The following is a 26494-nucleotide window of genomic DNA, read 5'->3' as shown; positions in this document are numbered from 1 at the left end:
GTGGTCATGGCTAGCCTCCCATCACTTCTGGCCCATAAGAAATTCCGGATCAATCACTGTACCTGGCCAATACATGCTCGAGAAAAGGCCCAGCACGAAGTGATGTACCACATGGTGGCAAGAAGTACCTGATTCGCCACCACCACCCTGCCTAGGGAGAGCCTCGTCGAGCTCCAATATAGAAGCTTCTTCCGAATACTCAGAAGAAGCAGGGCGAGCTGTTGCTCGGGAGAGATATAAAAGCCAACCTGGCAACCGAGATATCGAACTAGAGTGCCCCTCGGGATCCACTGGAAATCCTCAACTGGTCGCCAAGTCGGGGCAGGTGCTAAGCCTACCTAAAAATCACACGACTTGTGCCAGTTGATCTGTGTTCTTATGAGCGGCAGAAAACCTCGATCGCCTCCACAAATCTATGTAGCTTCCCCACATCTCCTGCAAGGAAAGCTGTTGTGTTGTCTGCAAACTCTTAAGTCCAACAGCTCCTCCTGTGGGGCGGAGGGGAAGACGCAATCCGTGAAGCCCAGTCTCCTAGGCGGAGAGAAAACTACTCATGGCCTCGACGTCGAATAGGAAGAGGTAAGGCGCCAAAGGACAACGTTGTCTAACCGAGCGGGAGAGGGGAATCTGTTGCCACGGGCTCCCTGAATGAGAACCTGGCTATGTGAGGCTAAGTGAAGTCTTGAGACTCCACGAATCCACTTCGTGGGGAATCCCATCTGGCCCATAGTGCCCTCTAGAAAGCTCCAGTCCACCCTATCATAAGCTTTCTAAAAGTCTAGGAGTAGCATAATGAGGTCCTGGTGCCGCATCTTGGCTGAAGCTGTCGCCTCCCAGAAGGTAAAGATGTTGTCGAGAATGCTCCAATTCTGAACAAAGCCGGTCTGAGTGTCATGGATCAAGTCTGGGAGAAAAGGCTGAAGTCTCCTGCTGATGGCCTTGGCCAAGATCTTATAGGCTGTCCCTAGAAGAGTGATGGGTCTCCACTGCTGGATCTCCAATTTGTCACCACCCTCCTTGGGAATCAAGTGAATCAAGCTCTCTGAGAGCCTCCCTAGCATGGCACCTGTGATTATAATTTCATTGAAGGCAGCTTGAAGGCCACCTTCCATGAGGTCCCAATGGCAAAGAAAGGAGACTTGAAGCCTGTCCGTCCTTGCCCCTGGGAAGTGCCATCAATGCTTCTGCCAACTCCTTAGCAGTAAATGGTGTCAATAAGAATGCCCAAAGAGAAGGGGGAACGACCTCCCTCGTATGCCGGCAAACCCTCTCGCGTGCGTCCACCACCTGCGTAGATGCTGGGGCACCAGAGAGGAGGGATCGAAAAAAGTCCGTGGCGATAGCTCTCACGTGGGGGGATCTGAAACGATAGCTCCATCCTGGCCATGCAACTTGCGAATACCGTCTCTCGTCCTATGGGGGCCGGCTATCTCAAAGAAATCACATGCGTCTCTAGTGCTAGCCTGAGTCCAGAAAGTGGTCCTGGCATGATACCTGTACTCCACCCTCCTCTCCTCTATGGATCCAATCTCCATGCGTGCGGCGGCAAGCTGACTCTCAATCCACTGGCTATCCGGGGACCTCTCTTGAAGCCGATGTAAAGAGGCAAGACTCCTCAAACTCCTCTCCTGCTCCTGGGAACCCTCTAATCGGCTCTGGGCTGCCTCTTGCAAGAAACGGCTGATCTCGCCCAAGCCCTCATCCAATGTGCGCGTAGTAGAGCGTGAAAGAAAATCCAATCCCACCCATATTTGCTCTATCTTGCTGCAAATCTCGGGGTCTTGAATGAGGCTGTTCGGAATCCTCGAGCTCACATGCATGTCATGCCTCCAGGGGTCCTCTAAGGACAAAATCATTGGGGTGTGGTCAGAAAATGAAGTACCTGGCAAAATACCAATCATACCTTCTTGGTTGCAAGCCCATTCATCAACATGAAATCTGTCAAGTCTAGAGAGATTGGGGCCAGTGCTCCTCCTATCCGATCTCGAGAAGCAAAGGCTCCCAAGGCTACGCCCAAACTCTAGAAGATGCCAAGGGTCCTGTCCCTTGACTGCAAGAATCATCTCCTCCCAAGCTGAGTACTCTGCTCTTGAAATTGTGGCCATGCCACCTCCAAGTCTGTCCTCTGCTGCCTCTATCATGTTAAAGTCACCGCCCAAGCACCAAAAGTTAGTCTGAGGGAGGGCCTACCGTACTGAGCTCCAAAAGAGGGCTCTACCTGTAGCAGTGTTCGTAGCGTACATGTTGAGAAAGCCAACACTATCCTCTCCAATAGTAATGGTAATCCATTGTGCACGCCCCAAGACTGACTCCTGAGCCAGTCATTGTCGGCAGCAGCTCCTCATTGACAGATATACACACCCCTCCCAGCATCCCGAGGGGCCAAAGGATGGGGACGAGAAAGTGTGACTCTTGCCTGGAAGAATCTTCCCGCATATGCGGGTGCACCCCTCTGAGAGATGATGCTCTTGGAGGAAAAGAATGTCTATGGGTCCGCCCACTATGGCCCTCTAAAGCTTGCCTCGTAGGACGCCTTGTCTATGAAAGCACTGAGGCCCCCCTAAACCCTGAATGTTCCATGAAACAATCCGCATATCAATCTCTGTGTGATGCGGCACCAGCGGAACTGCCCTCCACTCGAAGAGTCTTGGGTGAGGGTTTGGACGGGGAATAATCACAATCCATGTGGGGTCAAAGGCGCGCCAGGTGGGCACTAATCCTGTCCTCCATGTGATGCCACTCTGTATGAGCACGGGCATATGCATGCTCCAGACTCCATCGATCACAGTAGAGGTATCTGTAAGAGGGGGGAAGAGGTACTGCAACAAAAGTATGCATGAACACAAAGAGCAGCACCTCCAGACTGGAGACTACCATCTCCCCGTCTTGGCCTCGATGGGCTGAACCTCCAAGCTCCATCCTAGCCAGAGGCCAAAAATGGGTGAGAATGTCGGTGATGCGGAGATCGTGGAGATGGTGGCAGAACTCAACTTCCTAACCCTGGATGGCAGCTGCCACCAATTCAGGGTCCCACTCTGTCCCCGGGGTTGCACTGAAGGGGAAAGAGAAGATCATCGTGCCATTTTCTGGTGTAGAGGGCCTGGAGTGGTGAAAAAGCACACAAACTTGAATAGGGACTACTGTCTCCTCAAACATGTCGGTTCCTTCCGTCGGCAAATACTGGAAAAACTGTAGTCCACAGACTTTCCCAGGATCCTGGGGGCCTCACGTGGGGACTCCGGTGGGAGAGCCCTCACCGGGGAGGCGGCAATGGTCATCTCTAAGGCCTTAGTGCTACAGTTCCCGGACGAGGATGTAACTTGGTTGAACACAATGCTAATCAATACACTTAAATACACTAAGATTTGAAGGACACTTGCTCAAATACAAGAAGTAAATTGCTGAATTTGACAAGAGGCACACAATGAGCCGGAATGGCCGACCCCTCCCTTGAGTAAATTGTATTACTATTGGAGAAATTCAATACATAGTTTCACGGGCATCCATTGCCAAATCCTCCATGCCAATGCATATGAAATTCAGCATTTAGAAAACATTGGTATGTCGATGTAGATCACCAAGGAGCTGCCTTGATGCCCGGCCCGACTTCAGTGCCCATATTCTCTACCATTGGCTCTATGTTCTACCAAGCAAGGTAGCAACATCTTTAAGAGCACATAGGACAAGAGAAATACTACACAGGGCGGCTAAACAAGGAGTCCTGCCCTTCTACTGAGTAAGTAATGACAACACATTGTCCAATTAGCTTACCAGTCTTCATAGAAGTTGTTGCAAGCGGAAGCCTTCGCGTTGGAAGCTTTAGAAGTGTTGATATCTTCGATTTGCCGCAATCCTTCGCGACAAAAGTCTTCAAGAGGATGAAGGGAACCTTGGGAAAGCTTCCCCTATGGTTCAACTTGAGAAAGGAAGGCTGAAATTAGGGTTTTCAGCAAAAAGACCAGAAATTACAGCAAAAATGAGAGCTGTTTTGCTGAATTTCAGTCATTGGGAGTGAGTAGGAGAGTGATTAGCACTTGGAAACACTCTTGGAAGCTTGGAAAACACCCTAGCAAGTTGGGTATGGCTATGGAGAGCTTGGAAATGGAAAGAAATGGTGGAAAAACAGAGTTTTCAGCCTCCAAAAATCCTCATGAAGAGAAAACACGAATTTCTCTTAATAAGTAAGTGAATTGGGGTCCAATCAGGTGAAGGGACATGGGGAGATGCCCATTTATGAGTAAAAAGGGAGGATCAGGTCCTGGACATTGAGTCTTGTCTGCCTCGGGACTTCAGTGAGTGTGAACTTGGAAGCGGTCATAATTTATAAGTGACTTTTGGGCGCCCAAACTTTAATGAAGTGGGAACGCACTCACTTATAAATATTGGCTAAGTCCTAAGGGCTGTTTGAGCCTAGATTGGGTAATACTTACCACCTGTTCACATGCCACACAACCATGTCAGCAGACAGTTTCACACGCACGGTTCACGGCAGGCGTCCCCTAGCCCGGAACTACACATAGGTCATGCAGTCATGAAAACAGCATGCAATTTCATTTGCAGGCAAGCACATAAAGATGCTATGCAATGCAGCATTGGCATGAGCAATTTCCATTCATGAAACCATATAAGACCAGGCGTTTCCAGCAAGTATATGCGATACCAGACCCAGTGGAAAGCCAATCCTCCAGGCGTTTCCGGGCATGTACACAAAGTCACAAGTCCCAGCGGAAAGCCAAGTCCTCTAGGCGTTTCCGGGCATGTACACAAAGGCACAAGTCCCAGCGGAAAGCCAAGTCCTCCAGATATTCCGGGCATGATAACATCAAGTCCCAGCGGAATATCATATCCAACTATACAGCATGACACGTGTCAATCACCTGCATAGGCATATTCCATAAGCCATGGACACCAATCCAATATGTACATAGTGTGAAAGCAAGAGCGAACCATTTGGGTGGCCAAATGGTGACATTCCCCCCCGCTTCTAAACAGTTGTCTGCAACTGAAATGCATCCAAATATGTCTGAAGCACATGCGGGCAATCTTTGAAGAACTCTTCATCTATCCATTTAGCATCAATGGGAAGATAGTTCTTAAACTTCACAAGGTAACGCCTCACAACTTTGCCTGCAGCAAGCTTGCGTTCCTTGTGATACACAATCTGCTCTGGCTGCAAGATCTCCTCAAGCTCATCCACTTCTGGTGGATCCTCAATGACCATTTCACTGGGCTCCGGCCCTACATACTTGCGAAGGAGACTCACATGAAAAGCATTGTGTATGTGCCAATGACTAGGTAATGCCAATCTGAAAGCCACTTCATTGATCTTCTCGATCACTCGAAAAGGTCCATAGTACCTGGTTGCAAGCTTAGGATATGCACCCTCTTTGCCAGGCCTCTTTGCAAGTCTTGCTTTCTCAAATTTCAGCAATACCCAATCATTCTCTTTAACATCCAATTGCCTTCTATGCTTGTCGGCAGCCTTTTTCTGCTTGTCTTGTGACCTTGCAATGGCTGTCCGCACCTGAGCAAAAGCAATATCCAAGTCTCTTACATACTCATCAGCTGCAAATATCTCATCCTTTGTGCGAAGGATGGGTGGCAAAACCACCTTACCATAAACAATCTCAAACGGGGCCTTTCCCGTAGATGCATGCACCGTGTTGTTGTATGCAAATTCCACAAGCGGTAAGTACTTCTCCCAAGAAGACTTCTGATCCGCCACATAACATTTCAAGAGATCCAACACGGCTGAATTTGCAGCCTCACTTTGCCCATCCGTTTGAGGGTGATAAGCTGATGAGAAGTCCAATTTGGTACCCATATTATCAAATAAGGCCCGCCAAAAGAGACTTGTAGTCCTGGGATCTCTATCCCCCACAATGGACTTCGGCATTCCATGATGTTTGAACACTTGTGCAAGATATATTTTAACCATATGCTCAGCTTTGATGGTCTTTTTGACCGGCAAGAAATGAGCTTGCTTGCTAAACCTGTCCACAATTGTCCAAATTGCATCATTACCCTGTTGGGTACGTGGCAAGTCCATAATGAAATCCATTGTAATACTTTCCCATGGCTGCGTGGGAATAGGCAATGGCTGAAGCAAACCTGGTGCCTTTTGCCTATCAAATTTGACCTTTTGACAGGTGATACATGCACGTACATGTGCCTCTATGTCCTTCCGCATACCTGGCCAAAAGAAATACCGCTCAATCATGTGCGTAGTAGGCATTATGCCTCTATGACCAGCATATGGAGGAGCATGGCACTCATCCAAAACCTTTTGCCTCATGTCAGACACCACACATAGGCAATTATCTTTCATGAGATAACCCTCTTTGATCACATATGAGGCATGTGCATGACCAGCCATCAAATCAGCCCAAATAGTGGCAAAATCAGCATCCGTATGATACAAATCACGCATGGTAGACAAGTCCCCATGAGAGGCAACCGAGATAGCTGCTACATACGGCTTTCGTGACAATGCATCGGCCACTACATTCTTCTTTCCCGGGGTGTGCAAGATCTGAAAATGAAACATAGAGAGGAAATTGGCCATCCTCATATGCTTCTCTGACAATTTAGTTTGAGTAAGAAAATATCTCAAACTCTGGTGATGTGTCTTCACAGTGAAATCAGCCCCAAGAAGGTAATGTTTCCATATAGTAAGTGCATGAATTACAGCTAAGAGCTCTTTCTCATAAATGCCAAGAGATAGCTCTGCATCATGCAATCTACGACTCTCATAAGCCACGGCATGTCCCTCTTGATTAAGGACAGCCCCTATGCAATTTCCAGATGCATCACATTCCACACAAAAAGGCTTTTGCAAATCCGGAACGATCAACACTGGACCATGAGTAGTTGCATCTTTCAATTTGAGGAATGCATCTCTCTCTACATTAGTCCATTTGAACACAGCCTTCTTCTTTGTCAAATCATGCAAAGGAGAAGCAATCCATGCAAAGTGCCGAATGAACCTGCGGTAGTAAGAGCATAATCCAAGAAAACTACGGATCTCATGCACTGAACTCAATTCGGGCCAATTCCGAATTGCATCAATCTTTGCAGGATCCATCCGCACTCCATCTTTGGACACAATATGCCCAAGATAATGTATCTCTGACAAGAAGAACTCACTCTTCTTTGCATTTATGAAGAGTTTATGCTTATGGAGCTCTTCAAAAACAATAGCCAAATGAGCTTTATGCTCTTCTTTGGTCTTCGAGAAGACTAGGATGTCATCAAAGAAGACACCTGTAAATTTCCTGTACCCACGGAATATGCGATCCATCATTCTATTGAATGTAGCCGGGGCATTTGTAAGACCAAAAGGCATAACAAGATATTCATAAAGCCCAAATGCTGTCTTGAAAGCAGTTTTGTGTACATCCTGAGGGACTACACGCACTTGATGATATCCACTCTTGAGATCAATTCGGCTAAAGCATGCCGATCCATCCAACTTGTCAAGGATGTCGTCTATGCGTGGAATCAAAGCTCTATAATCCACACACATACGAAAGGATCCATCCTTCTTTTGAACCAAGAGGACGGGTGAACAATATGGAGAAGAGCTTGGCTGAACCAAACCCTTCTCAAGAAGCTCATTCACTTGCTTCATGATCTCCTCTTTTTGGGATGCACTTACACGATACGCTGGCCTATTAGGTGGTGAGCTACCCGGCACAAGATCAATGCGATGATCTTCCGGTCGTACAGGTGGTAACTCATCAGCAAAACAATCATTGTGCTCTTGCAAAAATTTCAGGCTATCATTACTAAGAGTGTTTACATGTACATTATTTTTCTCAACATGATCTCGTACAAAAATCAAGTACGCAAAAACACTCTTTTTCATTACTTTCTTAATTTGTACATGAGATACAAGGGGAATGGTATCACCCTCTTCACCAGCATCAATTACATGTTCTCGGCCTTTATGTATGAAGGTGATCCTGTTAGTCTTGTAAGCCTTGCACGGATCAATACGTGTATGCTAAGGCTTTCCAAGCAATACATCACAGCCATTCAAAGGCGCCACAAGAAAATCCTCATGATCCACATAGCCTTGAATGTGTATACGCAACTTGCCAAAAATAGGCATGACCTGCACTTCTCTACCAACAAAGGCAGCCCCTGCTTCAATTTGAGGACCCATGTCCTCCACTTCAATACCCAAAGCAGCTGCCATCTGAGTGGATATGAAATTCTCCGATGCACAATCATCAAACATGAACAAAGCAGGTTGATCTTTGAGCTGTCCCCAAGCTTTACATACAACCCTATCTTTGCTATCATGTGAAGTGTTGCCCTGCACATCCGGAACCATATGCACATTAGGCTTCGGTACATTAGCATTTTCAGCTTTGTTCTTCTTATTTGGCATGCTCTTGCCATGTGCTCAGTGCTGCCACAAGTAAAGCATTTGCCTTCACGCATATATTGCTCCTTCTTCTCAGCACTAAGATCAAAGTTTGCCGGCTTATAAGGGCGCTTGTTAGCAAACTTATTTTCAGCTTTTGGACCTGATTTGGGTTGGTTTTGGTCCCTTTTAGGTGGCTGTCCATCATTTTGCAGGTTTTGGACAGCCCTCTCTTTGCCTTGAAATGAGGGTTTAGCCTTATTGGATCGACTCAATTTGAGTTCCAATTGCTCGGTGGCGGTGGCGGCTGCGATTAATTGGTGTAAGGTATGACCAGGATACATTTGTAATCCCGCTTTGTACACGGATTGCAATCCCGATTGAAACCTTCTCTTCCTTTCCGCCTCGGTGACATGCATAAATGGAGACACCTCCAAGAGCACTTTCCAAAACTTTTGTACATATGCATTTACCGATTCCCCCTCATTTTGCTTTACCCAATCCCACTTCATTGTTATCTCATTCAATGCATTGGGAGGCAAGAATTGAGCATAGAACCTCTCCTTGAACTCTTCCCATGATCTAACAGGATTCGATGAGAGCTTCTCCGTGAGCCACCAATGGGCAGCAGTGCCTTTCATGAACATGCTTACATGCCGGATCATGGATTTCTGAGTGAAATCCTCATCACTGAAAGCAATATCAAACTGGGCAATAAAAGCAAGTGCCTTTGATGCATCATATTCCCCATGATATGTGTCAAACTTCACAGATTTGTCTCCGGCTTTGAAGTCACGAGACTTTGATGCATGTGTGTGCATCTCAACATGTTTTCCCCCATGTTTGTCCATTGGGACAGTCCCTGTAATTGGCATCATTTTTGGACCAAAAGGTGATGCATAAGGCATAGATACATGTGCCCTGTAAGCATGAGGCATGGCTGGCCCCTCAACATGCATTGATACATTTTCAGCCATAGCTTCTCTCTCACGAGCACACTCGAAGGCATGAGTGGAATGAGAGATACGCGGAATACCTGCACCAACAGAAAATTGCAGCCCATGTTGCATGTGTTGTGCATGTACCTTTTCAGCCGGCAATGGCATTTGACATACATTTTGACCACTGCCATAAACATTGTATCCTTCACGGGCTACATGAGATATTCCTGCATGGCGTGAAGTCACTGATTGTTCCTCTCCCATAGCATGGAGATTCATCCTCTTAGACATAACTTCTTGTTCGGGCACTTGTGGGGATTCCAAGACATGTGGGATGGTTGCCTTTTCTGCATAGGCATCCTCAGTACGAGCCAAGTATGCACGTGCTGCATCCCTTGGTTGCATGTGCAACTCTTAAGCAATCATTGCCATTGCATGATCCATATAAGATTCAGCTTTCTTGGTCTTCAAACTGTCATGTACCAATGGATCCTCGCGGCGATAGAGATTCAATTCTTCTTGTTGTGCTTGGAGAAGAGCCTGCATACGAGTAAGTTCAGCCCTCAAGACTATCGACTCTTCTTCTTGCATCTTCTCTTTGCCACGAGACGGCTGTCCCACATATTCATGTTCCCTATTGTGCACCACATGAGTTTGCTCATCCTGTAAAGCATTGGAGGCATGCATTTCATTGTCCCTGCCTCTTGTATTAGCATCTCCAACATTCATTGTATGGCTGTCCATAATGTTCTAAGTGTAGAGATAGCTAGTGTTCACGGTGATCGTCTCTCACGATAGAAGTGAAAGAGAACCGTATGCTCTGATACCAATGTAACTTGGTTGAACACAATGCTAATCAATACACTTAAATACACTAAGATTTGAAGGACACTTGCTCAAATACAAGAAGTAAATTGCTGAATTTGACAAGAGGCACACAATGAGCCGGAACGGCCGACCCCTCCCTTGAGTAAATTGTATTACTATTGGAGAAATTCAATACATAGTTTCACGGGCATCCATTGCCAAATCCTCCATGCCAATGCATATGAAATTCAGCATTTAGAAAACATTGGTATGTCGATGTAGATCACCAAGGAGCTGCCTTGATGCCCGGCCCGACTTCAGTGCCCATATTCTCTACCATTGGCTCTATGTTCTACCAAGCAAGGTAGCAACATCTTCAAGAGCACATAGGACAAGAGAAATACTACACAGGGCGGCTAAACAAGGAGTCCTGCCCTTCTACTGAGTAAGTAATGACAACACATTGTCCAATTAGCTTACCAGTCTTCATAGAAGTTGTTGCAAGCGGAAGCCTTCGCGTTGGAAGCTTTAGAAGTGTTGATATCTTCGATTTGCCGCAATCCTTCGCGACAAAAGTCTTCAAGAGGATGAAGGGAACCTTGGGAAAGCTTCCCCTATGGTTCAACTTGAGAAAGAAAGGCTGAAATTAGGGTTTTCAGCAAAAAGACCAGAAATTACAGCAAAAATGAGAGCTGTTTTGCTGAATTTCAGTCATTGGGAGTGAGTAGGAGAGTGATTAGCACTTGGAAACACTCTTGGAAGCTTGGAAAACACCCTAGCAAGTTGGGTATGGCTATGGAGAGCTTGGAAATGGAAAGAAATGGTGGAAAAACAGAGTTTTCAGCCTCCAAAAATCCTCATGAAGAGAAAACACGAATTTCTCTTAATAAGTAAGTGAATTGGGGTCCAATCAGGTGAAGGGACATGGAGAGATGCCCATTTATGAGTAAAAAGGGAGGATCAGGTCCTGGACATTGAGTCTTGTCGGCCTCGGGACTTCAGTGAGTGTGAACTTGGAAGCGGTCATAATTTATAAGTGACTTTTGGGCGCCCAAACTTTAATGAAGTGGGAACGCACTCACTTATAAATATTGGCCAAGTCCTAAGGGCTGTTTGAGCCTAGATTGGGTAATACTTACCACCTGTTCACATGCCACACAACCATGTCAGCAGACAGTTTCACACGCACGGTTCACGGGCGGGCGTCCCCTAGCCCGGAACTACACATAGGTCATGCAGGCATGAAAACAGCATGCAATTTCATTTGCAGGCAAGCACATAAAGATGCTATGCAATGCAGCATTGGCATGAGCAATTTCCGTTCATGAAACCATATAAGACCAGGCGTTTCCAGGCAAGTATATGGGATACCAGACCCAGTGGAAAGCCAATCCTCCAGGCGTTTCCGGGCATGTACACAAAGGCACAAGTCCCAGCGGAAAGCCAAGTCCTCCAGATATTCCGGGCATGATAACATCAAGTCCCAGCGGAATATCATATCCAACTATACAGCATGACACGTGTCAATCACCTGCATAGGCATATTCCATAAGCCATGGACACCAATCCAATATGTACATAGTGTGAAAGCAAGAGTGAACCATTTGGGTGGCCAAATGGTGACAGGAGAGTAGGATGAGCTTTATGAGAAGACGGGCTATCTTGAGGAGCTTACCAGGGGACCCCATCTACTTCGATGATGACCTCACATGGATGCAGCATGCCGAAGATCAAGGCGGCACGCAAAGAAGGAAGAAGGCACATTACAGGGATGGTCACATCTACATTGATGGGAAGAGGGTCGAATAGCGCCATCTGGCCTATGAGATACGGAGGTAACAACATGAAGACAAAGAGATACACATAGCAGTCTGGAACTGTAATGGAGTCCTATGGACACATCCAGGGAGACTTGAGGAGGTGATGGAGGGCCGGGATATCATCTTTATGACAGAGACACATGAGAGCCCGGAGAGGGGCTTACCATGGGTTGAGGGTTATCAGTGGGAGTCAGCTCACCGACAGGGGATGAGACAGGCCACCTCCCGAGGTTCAGGAGGTATTGCAGTGCTTTTCAGACATGGGTTACATGAGCATGTTCGAGTCGTAGCACGAGACTCAGAGGCGAGATACATGTGGATTAGCTTACGCCTCTCGGAGACTAGATGGATTTATATCGCCCTTTGCTACTTTCCTCCGAAGGGGTCGCGGTTTGCCACCACTGAGGAGCCGGGTGGAGGAGTCCACAGTCTCAACCTTCTTCACCCCACCTATGGTTAGGAGGGCCATATGCTGACTCCAACATGGACGGGCGACAGATCATACAGGATTACAGGGAGAGCATCTCATCTATGCTATTGATACATTGGCACCATTTCTTGCTCATCTCTTCAACAGAGCTCTGTCAGAGGGGTTTTCGGCTGAGTGGACGATGCACACTATTGTGCCGATCCATAAAGCGGGAGATGTATTAGACCCCGGGAACTACAGGACCATCATGATTGGCCATATATTGGCCAAACTATACGGGGCAGTTTTGGAGGCAGAGCTGAGCACTCATACAGAGGATGGGGGATTGAGAGTAGCAGGCCAGGCAGGCTTCCGACGAGCCTTCTCGACCATCGACCACATTTTTACATTGAGGTGCCTGATTGATCAGGCCAAGGCACGGAGGCAACGGCTCTATTGTTGCTTTGTGGATTTCCGCAAGGCATTTGATACTGTGCGCAGAGAGCGCCTCTTTCGACGACTACAGACACTAGGCATACCCTCAGACATGATGTGGGGCATATACAGGCTATATGAGTAGGTCTTTGGGAGAGTCCGATGCCCAGGAGGCTTGTCCGACACAGTTGCTAGCACCATTGGTGTGAAGCAGGGGTGCCCGCTCTCCCCCACGCTCTTTGGGCTCTATATTGATGAGGTGGTCGATTACATCACACAGGGAGGAGGCTCTGGGGTTGAGCTATCAGGTATTACTGTCCATGTTATGCTTTATGTTGATGACATCGTCTTGGTATCCGACACGCAGGCTGGGCTTCAAAGACACCTTGTGGCTCTTGATGACTTCTGTGCACAGCAGGGTCTCACAGTGAACCTTGGGAAAACCAAGGTTATGATCTTCCACACCTCTTTGATACATTAGTGACACCAGCCTTGATGTATGCAGCAGCGGTTTGGGCACCAAGGCTTGCAGCCTCCACATGGGTACAGCTGGAGAGACCACAGGTCTTGATGCTCTCGAGGATGATACGCAGCAAACCATCCGTCCCGCACGACATTGTTCGAGCTGAGTTTGCTGCACCACCTATGGCAGTGGAGGCATTGTTCCAGACGATCTCCTTTATATACAGGATGAGGGAGATGTCCACAGAGAGATTATCCCGCCGAGCTTTTGAGGCATCCAGACAGCTGGCCGGGGCTGGACACACTGGATCTTGGTATGCACAGATGCTACAGTGGTTCTCACATCATGGGATAGACATTGAGCGGTTGCCACCTTTTCAGTATGATCAGTCTGCTCCACGGGGTTACCTCTCTCTCAATGAGAGGAACAGAGTGATGAGACAGCACATATGGCAGCGCTACATACAGGAGACATGGACAGCACCAGAGAGTCCACTACCACCGAAGATGCTGTATTACAGAGACCACTTTATGAGCATCTCAGGGGATGGGTTTATACAGCGACCGCGGTACATGGATGTATACATGCCACATTGCTCTCGCGTTGCTATTGGACAGCGACGAGTCTCATCACATCAGCTAGAGATAGAGGCTGGGAGAGTGGCACGGGTTCCCAGAGCCGAGCGGATATGCAGATTGTGCCGCGAGGAGGTGGAGACTGAGGATCACTTTGTATGTAGATGTAGAGCCCACTAGGGGGTCAGAGATAGTTATGCAGGATTGTTTGAGGAGCAGTCTTCACTACATCAGTTGATGGAGGCCTCGGATCAGCGACAGCTTGGCAGACTACTACTAGAGCTTCATAATTCTCGAGAGAGACTCCTCCAGACACCCGCTCCCACTAAGGGTGGGAGACAGTCCCAGCTCACAGATTTCTTCCAGAGAGCTAGGCCAGTGCCAGCTGATGTACCACGTGGGATGACCGCACAGAGAGCAGAGGAATTGAGAGCCAGGAGGAGACCTAGATGGACTGGACACAGAGCACCCCGACTTCGTCACCGAGAGATAGCAGCTATCCGGATGAGACACCAGATGGAGACACAGGAGAGGCTAGCTCGCTTTCATTCAGACTCAGGGTACATGTTCACGCCACTCACAGCCTCAGCATCAACGATGTATGATATCTTATATCCCTCTTATGGCACTGGATGGAGTTAGACATAGATTTGCATAGCATGCTTGTACTACCCCTTCAGCATATAGAGATGCATCTTGCCTTAGCACTCCATCCACATCCCCCACCCCCCTTTATATTGTTTGTATATGGGCTCCACCGATCCATGATGATTCACAGTTGTATCGAGACACATGCACACTTTTTCTTTTCTTTCTTTTCCTTTTCTTCCGATGACCTGAAGAACACAGTTGTATTATGTTTTTGTCTCATAGGCCGACTTTGCTCGTAGACGTTAATATATCTTTCTTTCTTTCTTTCTTTCTTTCTCTCTCTCTCTCTCGTACTCATTTGAATATTACAAAGCTCTTTCTCAATAAATGCGGAATTTCTAAAACTATGAAAGTTGATTGAGTTGTAACATTTTTCCTGCCTTAGGAAGTCGTCCTTGACCTAAAATTTAATTCAATTAACTGCAAAGTAAATTAAAATTTCCAAATTAACATAATCATGAAAGGATCTTCATGTGGGATTTTTCATGCTTTCTTAGAGTTTCATCCATCACCCCTAGGTACTTCTATGGAAATGAGTTCTTGCCAAAACGGGGTTTTATTATCTTTTGGCTCCATTCCATGATTAATGATTCATAGGAGATCATTCATCAGAGTCTAGCACGTCGTGCTCGCTGAAGCTCCCGCCTTCACCCCTGCTCGCGCTGCCTGCTCGCCCCTCGCCTTCCCTCCCTCGCGCCCCTTTCCCCCCTGCTTGCCATCGCTTATGCGCCCCCCCCCCCTTCATCGCGCCCCCCCCCCCCCCCCCATCTCGCCTTCTCGCCTTCTCTCGCGCTGAAGCGTCCGCCCCCCTTCAGCTCGCCATCGCGCCCCCCCTCCCCTCGTCAGCGCCCCGTCCCCCCCCCCCCCCCCCTCCGCCAGCCCCCTCTCTCCCCCCGCCTCTCCTTTCGTGCTGCTCCCGCCCCCCCCCTTCCCTTCTTGTTTCTTCGCCGCCTTAACCCCCTTCCCTTCTTGTTTCTCCGCCCCCTGGGGGTTCTTCTTTTTTTTATCCTTCTGCCTTTCCTCTCCGCCCTTCGTGTGCAGCTCGGTTCTTGCAGGTTTCGCATTCGCTCCGCCTTCGCCACAGCTTCAGACTCTGATGGAGGCTCCTCCCGTCCCACCTTAGAGGGACTCTTGTGTAGCCCCCTCGACCGCCCCTGAGGATACCCCCATCAGGCTTTCTCTTTCGCCAGAAGAGGAAGCGAGCCTCGCCGCAGAGGTGGAACACCTCTATGCACATTCCACCATCTGCCGTATAGTCGGCACTCGCCCCAGCAGAGGGGAGATCCGGGATCTTCTTCAGGCCCGCCTTCTTGCAGACGTGGGCAAGATCCTGGACGTTCAGCTTCTGGGCCGTGGACACTACCAGATCGAGTTCGAGACTGCCCAGAGCGTGGCCCAGGTCCTCGCCATGAGTCCCCTTGACATCAGGGGCGCTCGGGCATTCTTCAGACCTTGGCAGCATGGCTAGCGCCCGAGCAGGGGGAGTGCCTTTTCCATGTTACTGTTTGCTTCCCTGGACTTCGCTACCTTCCGCTCCTTTCGAGGCTAGGAGCACCCCCACCCCCACCCCCACCCCCCCTCCCCCCTCCCCCCCTCCCGCCTCGCTTTCTCCTTCGCCTCCTCCCGTCCCCGTTCCGGTTTCGGCAGCGGCTCCTTCCCCACCCCCCTCTCTCCCCCCCTCTCTCCCCCCCCCCGCTCGCCTCAGCTCCTCCAGAGGCCCTGGCAGTCCCCTGGCGTTCACCTGCAGTCCGGAGGGCTCTGAGCACCGACCTTGCTCGAGCACCGCAGAGGAGACTTACCATGCCGATTCGGGCTTCACGGATATCCTCTATCCGCAGTCGACTGAGTCGTCTCGACACTAGACAGCGCTCGGAGGCTTTTGATTACTCCTTCACACGGCTTTTTGGAGCAGAGGGCCCCCATGAGCCAGCACCCATCCGAGTTCATGTAGTGATACCTCCGGCCCACAGGGAGGAGGCACTTGATTCAGCGGTGGCCTTCTCATTCCCTCTCTGTGGCCCTTGCGATCGGGAGTGGACCCTGGAGCTCGCTCTTAGCACTTTGAAGACTCAGGCAGTTGAGTTTTCTCACCATGTGAGCGATCTGGAGGTGACAGATGTGATAGGCCGACTAGGGGAGTTGGCTCACTTTTTCATTGATCCCGGGAGTGTGGATGCCTCAGGGATTCGACATTTGGTCGTTCGCATTGTGGCAGACTTAGAACGCGACCCTGGATATGTATGTATACACGAGGGTGCTGTGTCTAAGCGGGAGGCAGTCGCCATGGGACACAGCCACTAGCGCCTGATCCGAGATTCTTGCAGTACATTGGGTGGACAGATTCGTAGCCGCTCGGATGGGGACTATTCTCCATCCAAGCCGCTTGCGAAGGCCCGTCGTACGGCTGAGACAGCATCCACCTCAGCAGGTCATCCATGAGGATCATCTCATGGAATGTACAGGGCCTTGGTGGCGCACATTATCTACGTTATCATGGTTGCTTGAGGCAGGAGCTTCAGAAGTGCCTGGTTGGGTGCAGTATTGATATTCTGTTGATGCAGGAGCACCATTTGGGTGAGAGCAGGATCCGGAGATATGGTTCGGTGATGCTTGGTAGATGGGACACCTTTTGGTCTGCAGGATTTGGCCCTTTGGGTGGACAGGGAGGAGTATGTATGGTCATTGCGGATGTATGGCGGGAGGCCATTGTGGATCGCGGGATCATTGTGCTTGGTAGAGCACAGTATGTCATTCTGAGGACGCATGATGAGCTCTTTGGCGTGCTCAATGTCTATGCGCCCAACCATGCTAGTGCTAGAGCAGAGTTCTGGACCCAGGTTACGGATGCATTGCCAGAGGCTGCACATTGGTGTGTCGGGGGAGACTTCAACATGCTTGAGGACCCGGCCGATAGGGTGGGAGGCAGTCATGTTACAGTGCACGGTACGGAACTTGCAGCTTGGGAGCGATTTTGCATGACACTGAGGATCACTGATGCATGGCAGCATGAGGCCTTCTCCCGCTCTCAGGACAGTCTTAGTTTCTCTCGGTCGGATCGCCCGGCAGGGAGGGACTAATCTATCACGGATTGATCGCTTTTATGTGGGCGACAGGTTAGGGGAGCGAGGAGGCTTCGTTGGCATTCTCGCTGGCACCTCTTTTTCAGACCATGCGCCAGTTATTTTGACTCTTGAGGAGAGGACACGGGAGACCAGCTTGCAGTTGAGGATCCCAGAGAGGGTACTTACAGATCCTAGTCTCGCTGAGGACATTGAGAGGATATGGCATGATAGTCAGAGCTCTGACCAGGATGCAGCAGGCCAGTGTGCCCAGGGACTCATCGAGCTTAGCTCTATTGGGGAAGCTTATTGTTCGGGGGCTGCTTCCAGGCGAGCGCTGAGCCTTGGAAAGAGCTTCTTTTGTAGCGGCTGTAGGCTCGAGCTCCCCCAGCAGGGGGCACTTGGGCACCAGAGATACGATGGATCTTCATAGAGATGAGGAGAACAGGCCTTAGTAGAGGATGGGAGGACAGATTTGCCTTGAGCATCCTGAGAGCTTGGGAGTTGCTGAGACCGGGGCTCTCTCAGAGACCTCCTTCTTGTGATGAGGAGCGGGCCAGACAGCCGCTCATCTGGAGCCCAGCGGTTCGCACAGAGCAGGGTCATATGCTGGGTTCTCGGCCTCGTCTAGCCTGGGGACCATTGGCGGCAGGCCTAGCACGCAGTTTTGGAGACTGGCAGGCCTTCTGTAGTCTCCCAGAGGAGGTCCAGGTGGAGAGGCTGGGTCACTTCAGAGGGGGGTTGATTATGAGGGATGACATTCAGGAGGCACTCACAGAGGAGTGGTTCACGCCTCTCGAGCCCGTGGCCCCACGGTGGATGCGAGCCTTTACTCAGTTGGAGATCCTGATTGCTGTCAGAGCTTGCACTGAGGATGGCAGATGTCTCTACTATGAGATCCAGGATGAGGGCAGACTTCAGAGAGTGGAGGTGGAGTCGCCTTTGGTTGCAGAGTGCATCTTTCAGAGGATACGGGTGGTGGCCGTCGCTTCTCGGAAGTGGCATATTGACCTAGATCTTGCAGATGTGGACTCTGATTGGCGTATATGGGCATATGCAGCGCGCCCCTTGGCCCGGCTCGAGTGGGACCCTGGCGAGTACGAGTGGCATGATCCTTATGCATCCCTTGAGGCCACAGAGATCACCTTTTCCCAGTATACTGTTCGGTTGGGGCGACATATTTTGACGGCGAGGAGGATGGTCTCTCCAGCTGCATCGGGGCACTGGCGGCTTCTGGGACTCTTACCAGAGTTCCTGGAGGACTTTTGGACCAGGCTCTGGGCTAGTCGACAAGCACGCAGGATCTCGACTTTCCAGTGGCTGGTCGCCCACAGGGGTTCTGCAGTTGGCATCTGGCTTGTCTACAGCGGTCTTCCGGCGGCCTTCGTCCGATGCGGCCACCCTATGGAGACACAGAGACATTCCCTATGGGACTGCTCTCAGGCGCAGCAGATTTGGCTGCAGATGCTGCGCATTCTGGCCCCCCCCTCTCTCCAGAGGGGATGTATACGTGGGGTGCCACTGCGTGGTCGACTTCGTCAGGGCCTGCTATGGGCTATGAGACGGAGCAGGACAGCCAGGCCATCAGATTCATTAGGGGCCAGCCTCGCCTTGTTCCTTCACCGGACTTCTCGTCCGCCGGCTGGACACAGGAGAGGGATCTACGATGGGAGCTCCTCAGCAGTCTCACGACATGGTTCACCTGGAGGGCCCGGTGTTTCAGGGCCTTTGAGGGGAGACTGGAGCCACCAGCCGAGACTGTTCGGGGGATCTGGCAGGAGCTCATCCACACCCTGTGAGGACAGTACGACCGCATCCGGGGCGACTCGGATGAGGCGATCTTGCGGCGCCAGGCCTTTCACACCACTTGGCGCAGCGGCCCCTTCTATACCCTACACGTGGAGTCCCCCCGTTGGCACTACAGGCCACCTGTTTGGCTTTTCCCCCCTCCTATTGTATGATATAGCCTCTCAGTTCTTTGTACTGATTCTTGTATTTTTCAGCACCTAGGGAGAGTCTCCTTGGCTGCCTTGCTTTGTTCTCTGCTCTGTTTTCTTATGAGCAGAGAGGATCTTTTGTAGCCCTATGGGCGTTTTTTATATAACTAATGAACGGATCTTTTCTCGGAAAAAAAAAAAAAGGAGATCATTCATCATCCCCATAAAATGGACATTTGATTAAATAGAGATGGGATCTTAGACATATTCGTAGCAATTTCCACCATCATTTTCAATCCGAAGGGTTGCATTAGTAAAATGAATATTTCTCTCTCTCTCTCTCTCTCTCTCTCTCTTTCTCTCTCCCCCCCCCCCTTTCCCCCCCTTTTCCCAAATAGTTCCTTCTATTAGTTATATGAAAAACCAACCAACAGGCCGAAGTACATGCTCAGAAACTCCAAAAGAGGAAAAACACTTGTGAGGGTAGTCCTCTCGTGGATGGCTGCTCTCAGAGAGCATGAACATTTCTCAAGCAGAAAAAAAAAAAACATCATGAAAAGATAAATTTTACGTCAAAATGGTATATCAATTTTGCAAAAAGGAGGTTCATCATCCTTTGGCTCCATTCCATTAATAAGGATTCATAGAGGATCATTCATCATTACATATCCATAAAAATGGACGATTGATTAAAGAATAGAAAAATGGGATTCTTGGACATATTGATAGCAGTTTTTTTTTTGTCATTCTCAATCTTGAAGGGTTGCATTAGCAGCATAACCATTTCTTAGGAAGAAAAACATAAAAAATTCATCATAAAGAGATAAGATTTATTCCAACTTTTTTTATAGATGGTATTGAGAAAAAACTTAATATACATAACATTATATATTCTATCTACCCTAATCTAAACCATCTTCTAAATTGGCAATTGGCGAGAGCATCGGGATGAAGCAATTTTGACTCCATATTTTTAAAACAAATTGGGCAATTGTAATAGAGTGTCCGAAGTTGAAGTAATTTGCATTTTATCATTCTTGTCTAAAATTTTGATGGTGATAATCCCACCTTCTAGTAGCAAAACCGGCTGAGCCCTCTAAACTTCCAGGGTATGCTTACAAGAATCCCCTCAATACATGACATATAACAATTGCACTCATAAATTTTCCTTGAATTCTGAAGTGGTTTGAGTTACAACAACCAAGGAGATGGTTCATTGCACTATAGCATGCAAAATGTTCTGTCCAAAGGTATTAGAAGGAAGAAAAGCTTCAATGGTTTTGTGTATTCAACAATGGGAAGTTGATTCAAAATTTACCGAGTACGCAAATTATTGTGCAAAGGTAACACTAAGGTATTTATGATGAAGGATTCCAATCACCAACGGACAACTCAACCTCGGGACATGGCAGGTATGTACCACAGCACTTCTATATTTTCTTATGATTAAAGTTTTGTAAAACTTATAGTTATTCCCGAGGCAATCTACTAACTGGTGATTGTCTTTATATTTTGTGCACACCTGTGTAAAATGAAAGTGTATCATTGTTTTCATTTATATGAGTAATTAGAGAACGGCATACTCTTTAACAAATAAGCATGGCTTAATAAAGTAATATATACCATTTCATAGCCTAGTTTGGCTTAAGATCAAGCATGAAGAGGAGGGTTGGAGAGAAGCCTGTAGAAATTCATGGGCATGCTCAAATGCCTGAACTAGTGCAAAACTGCGTTACTTTTGAGAGCACTACAAGCTTGCTCAAAATCTTGCTAAAGGCTGTACTGAAAATACTACCAATCACACAGTCCAAATCAATTGAGAACCTTTGTTTGTAGGAAAACAAGAGGTGCCCACCGCACTAGGATGAATTATCAGCTGTTTTTCTGCTGCTATAGCCCGCTCACAGGCTGAAGGAGAGAGCTGGACAGCAAGAGCCAGAAGTGCGCATAGTTGACCTTAAAAAGGGGAGAGGAAAGTTCCTTTTATATGCCCTAAAATGCATAATAGCAGGTCATCCTGACCTGTCCTGTGCCTGATTGGCCTGCCCATGCTGCATGGGAAGTGTCAACTTGCTTGGAAGGTGCCTGGGACCTGGACTAGCTTGTATACAAATGTGTACACTTTGACCTTGGGCAGCCCGTGTGTCAAATCCCCACGGATCCCCTCGTGATCGATCTTGGTTCGGACTAGAATCCTGCAAACAAACGAACAAACAAACAACAAAGGGGGTGCAGGCCTGACTCACCTCCCAACCATGACAGCCGTGGGCAAGCCCACAGTCTTGGCTGTCCCCACCGAGCCACGAGCTGAGCTAACTAGGATGACGTACCGACCAATCTCCTCCTCGCGGCGTCCCATACCGCCACGAAGCTACCCTCGCGGGTCTCGAGATCGCTGCCGGCCTCGGCTGCATAAAGCAGGTGCACGTCTGCACTAGATCCAGGCTCCAAGACCATAGAGCTCTCACAAACTCGCGAGACTCTCTATATTACAATAACTAACCTTGGCCACCCTTTTATAGGCTCTTGGCCGGTCATCGGGCGTCCACCTTGGGCGCCCGCCCGTCCATACTTGGGTGCCCGCTCGTTAGTATATCCCTAACTCAGCTCGTCAATCAGCCTGCCTAGTTCCATGCTTCCCCAAGCCTCGAAACTAGTCTTGCGTGCGTGTAGCACACGGTAGATACACACTGTGCACATGACATACTCCCCTTCCTCTAAGAGCTCACTAAAAAGTGAGGGTAATCTCTCTGAAGAGTAGTCAATGTCTCCCATGTAGCGTCCTCCTCAACACGATCCTTCCACTTGATCTTGTATTCCGTGATAAGCGTATTACGCAATCTTCTTTCACGAAATCCAAGAATCTTTTCAGGTTCGTGCGGAACAAATGTCATGTCCTCGACATCTATAATTTCTTGAGGAGTAACTAATTGATCTGCTCCACCCAGTACTTCCTTAAGTCTACTGACATGAAATACAGGATGAACTTTCACATGAGAAGGCAAATCCAATTCATATGCAACTGAACCAATCCGTCGTGTAACACGAAATGGTCCACAGTATCTAGGGGATAATTTCGGAGATCTACCTGTCCGTAAAGTCTCAGAATCTTTCGGAACTCGCAAATACACTATCGTTCCTTCAGAGAACTCTTTGGGTGAACGATGTCTATTAGAATAAAACCTGTCTCGGTCTTGAGCACTTCTAATAGATTCCTTTGCAACTTGTAACATTTCCTGCATATCTTGCAAAAAATTACGTGCTGCATCATGCTGAAGTCCTGAGAATCCTACTGTAACAGGTGATCTAGGTTGAAAACCATACATAAGCATGAAAGGACCAAACCCTGTACTCGTATGCTTAGTACTGTTATATGCAAATTCTAACATAGGAAGATAATCCTCCCATGAACTCTGTCTTTTGGATACATATGCTCGAAGCATATCCTCCAAAATCTGATTCACTCTTTCAGTCTGGCCATTAGATTGAGGATGATCAGAGGAACTCAAATTCAAAGTTGTTTCCAACTTCTCAAAAACAAGTTTTCAAAAATCACTCGTAAACTTAGAGTCTCTATCACTGACTATGTCCTGCGGTAACCCGTAGAGTCTAAACACTTGCTCGATAAACTGCCGAGCTAATAGCGTAGCTGTAATAGTCTTCCGGGTCGGTAAAAATCTAGCTATTTTTGTCAAGCGATCTACCACAACCCAAATAGAATTGTGGCCTTGATGTGTTCTTGGCAATCCGGTAATAAAATCCATGGAAATACTTTTTCATTTATTATCTGGGATTTGCAAAGGATGCAACAACCCAGCCTGTCTAAAGCGTTCAGCTTTATTTGCTTGACAAATCTGACACTTGAGAACATAATCTTCTCCATACCCTTTCATCTTTGGTCAATAAAAAGTGTGTTTCACTAATGATAGTGTCCTTTGTATCCCAGGGTGTCCAGCAGAAGGGGCGTCGTGACACTCCTTCAGAATCTTGGACCTAATGTCCGAGATCTGTGGTACACAAATTTTGCCATTACGGAACAATAAACCATTCCGAATCATCCTCTGGCCTCCTGCAGCCTGAATGGTAGACTGCTCGGTCATCGAGTCTTGGTCAATCAATGAGCTCCCGTCCTGGATCTTCTGCCAAAATGGACCAAAATAACTATGAGTCCTGCAAAGCCCTCTCAATGACTGAAATAAGTCAGTAGAAATCTCGGTGAACGACAAAGAATTCACCTCTCTAATTCGACTAAGCGCATCGGCAATATTATTCATGGACCCTTCCCGATAACGGATCTCAAAATCAAAATCTTGCATTAACTCTGCCCAACGAGCTTTCCTTCCTCTCAAATCATCCGCATCACACACATACTTGATTGACTGATGATCAGTCATCAATACCACAAACTTGGAGCCATATAAATAATGTCTCCAAACCTTGAGAGCATGAATCACAGCATAAAGCTCCTTCTCAAGGGTTGGCCAACGAGATTGAGTGTTGTCTAGCTTTTTACTTTCAAAAGCAACCGGTCTACCATTTTGAAATAGAGCAGCCCCGATAGCATAGTCACTGGCATCAGTTTCAAGAACATAAGGCCGACTAGGATCAGGCAATGCTAAGATAGATGCTTCCTTGACTTTATCTTTCAAAAGTCTGAAGGCCATATCCAAATCATTATTCCAAGTGATAGGCTGATTTGACTTACGTCCACGACCTTTCAATAAGTCGGTCATCGGTAGTTCGCGGTATAGGCCAGTCCAAAACCTTCTGAACTCGGTCATAGTCAATGCTCAATCCATCTCTAGTGATCTTCTGTCCCAAGTAAATGATGTCAGTCATAAAGAACTCACATTTGATTAACTTAGCATATAGTCGATTCTGTCTTAAAATAGATAAGACAATCGTGAGGTGTCTGACATGATCCTCAAGAGTACGACTATATATCAAAATATCATCCAGGAACACCACCACAAATTTCCCCAAATGTTCACGAAAAAGATCGTTCATCATTTGCTGAAAAGTGGCTGGAGCATTGGTTAACCCAAAAGGTAATACGATAAACTCGTAATGGCCATACCTAGTCCGAAAGGCGGTTCTTTCGACATGCCTTTCATGAATACGTATCTGGTGGTAGCCAGTACGTAAATCTATCTTCGTGAAATATTTTGCTCCTGCTAACCGGTCAATCAGGTCATCTGATCTAGGGAGAGGATAACAGTTCTTAATGGTGAGCTTGTTCAATCTCTTGTAATCTATACACATTCTCCAGGTATTGTCCTTCTTTCTCCTAAGCAACATAGGTGCACCCCAAGGTGATTTACTTGGACGGATCTGACCCATCCTCAAATAATCTTCGAGTTGTTTAGCCAACTCATCTTCCTCAGCTTGGCTCATCCTATAAGGTGGAATACTGACAGGATGAGCACCAGGGATCAAGTCAATACGATGATCTACTGCCCGTTCAGGTGGTAAACCTGATAGTAATTCCTTAGGAAATACATCTTGAAACGAATCAAGTATCTTCTGTAATTCTTTGCTTTGAAACACACTTAAGTCATTTACATCCATGGAAGGGATGAGAAAAGAAGAAAGTGGAATCAATATACAATGGAAAGCGGTATACAAAGAAGAATTCATTACATTTCCAAAATCAATTGTATTTACAAGAGGTCCCTGAGAGGGATGAATACAATCACCTAAAATACTATACGTGGTGTCCCTATGCTGAAAAGAGAAAATATGACTAGACCAATCTATCTGGACTTCAAGAGTCTTAAACCACTGAATCCCTAATAACAAGTCTACATTTTCCAGATGCATGACATAGCATTCCAGAGTATCTTTGTAGTCCTGAATCTGGATTGGAAGCATCTCCACCTTGCGACCCAAACTTGCCTTCCCGCAGGTAGGCGTACCTCATAGGTATGTTCGCTGAGTGTCGTATCAAGACTCAATTTCTGTACAAGTTTGTAGTTAACAAAGTTATGCGAACTACTAGGGTCTAAAAGAATGTGAATCTTATGGCCATTCACTTCTCCATAAACTCGGAGAAGATCATGCACGCCAAATACCTTAGAATTGAACAGACAATCAGAACAAGTACTAGGGCGAGAAAGTACAGTAATTGACGTACCTGTCAAAGACAACTGGTTAGCTGCCTTTGGCTTGGGTCCTGCGTTTGTCTTGGTAGCCTTTTGCTTTGGGCACTCGTTACGCATGTGTCCTTTTTCTTCGCAGATAAAACAACGTCCTTCCTTCTTGAGCTTTAAAGCCCTAAGGAGTCGTTTCTTCTTCGCTGGTGTCGAACTTGGGTCAAAGCTGAAAACCGGGCAACAACATCGTAATCATCCTCTTTCTTGAGGAATTCTTTCTTGAAAACGTCTTCAAATTGTGCCCAAGTCGTTGGCTTAGGGTTGAGTTCCTTCCACCAAAGCAAAGCTTTGCCGGACAGGAAACCTGCTGCTAACTGGATCTTCTTTCCATCATCATATGGATAAAACTGAAAGTGAACGTGCCACTTATGTAGCCACGTGTCCACGATCTCCTTGGTTCGCTGCTTTTGCTCGCCCCCAAACGGTTCCGGAGTAATGTTGGGGCCTCAAGCTGAAGTCAAGGTATCCATTCCCGAGAAAGTAGAGAGGGTAGTGGTCAATAGAGTGATGGAGTTCTGCAAAGCTTGCATCTGGGCTATGATTTGTGCCTGACGTTCCGTCGAAGAAGCTTCGAGAGCTACTTTGAACTCTTGGAAATCTGATTTTGACACAAAATCGTCAAAAAGATCGGCATCGGTACCTTCCGTAGCCGGCAAGCCTTCGTGTTCCACGAGGGGCTCCAACTCTGATTCTTGGGTCGACATCGTGAAGAGGGTGCGTGGAGAGAAAATTTGATCTTTGCACAACAAAAGTGCACGGGAACTTGAGAGCTTGAGAGCTTGAAAACTTGAGAACTTGAGAGATGTGTGGCAAGAAGCCCACTTCAGGGGGTTTATAAAAGTTTCCCAAAAGCCAAAAATCTCCAAAAGCTAGG

General features: G+C 47.8%; 1 protein-coding gene across 3 annotated transcripts in view; it reads left to right on the top strand.

Annotated features, from left to right (window-relative positions):
• LOC147605985 (uncharacterized) overlaps positions 1-26494 on the top strand; it is a 103496-nt gene that overhangs the window by 45661 nt on the left and 31341 nt on the right. The window contains exon 6 of one of the 3 annotated variants that reach the window (XR_015265038.1): positions 20812-20880. The exons of 1 other annotated variant lie outside the window; for it this stretch is intronic. Coding sequence is in view for 1 of the 2 variants with exons in the window: in XM_086792477.1 (XP_086648603.1) it covers positions 20838-20880 (43 nt within the window). In the remaining variant the exon portion in view is untranslated. The remainder of the gene's footprint in view (positions 1-20811; positions 20881-26494) is intronic. One more of the 3 variants, XM_086792477.1, reaches the window with a different exon arrangement.

The sequence above is a fragment of the Cibotium barometz genome, chromosome 58, assembly GCF_041138505.1.
Source record: "Cibotium barometz isolate CiBa-2024 chromosome 58, ASM4113850v1, whole genome shotgun sequence".
In the NCBI taxonomy this organism is placed as follows: Eukaryota; Viridiplantae; Streptophyta; class Polypodiopsida; order Cyatheales; family Cibotiaceae; genus Cibotium; species Cibotium barometz.
The sequence above is the reverse complement of the archived record's forward strand: the minus strand, read 5'-3'. Positions and strand labels throughout refer to the sequence as shown.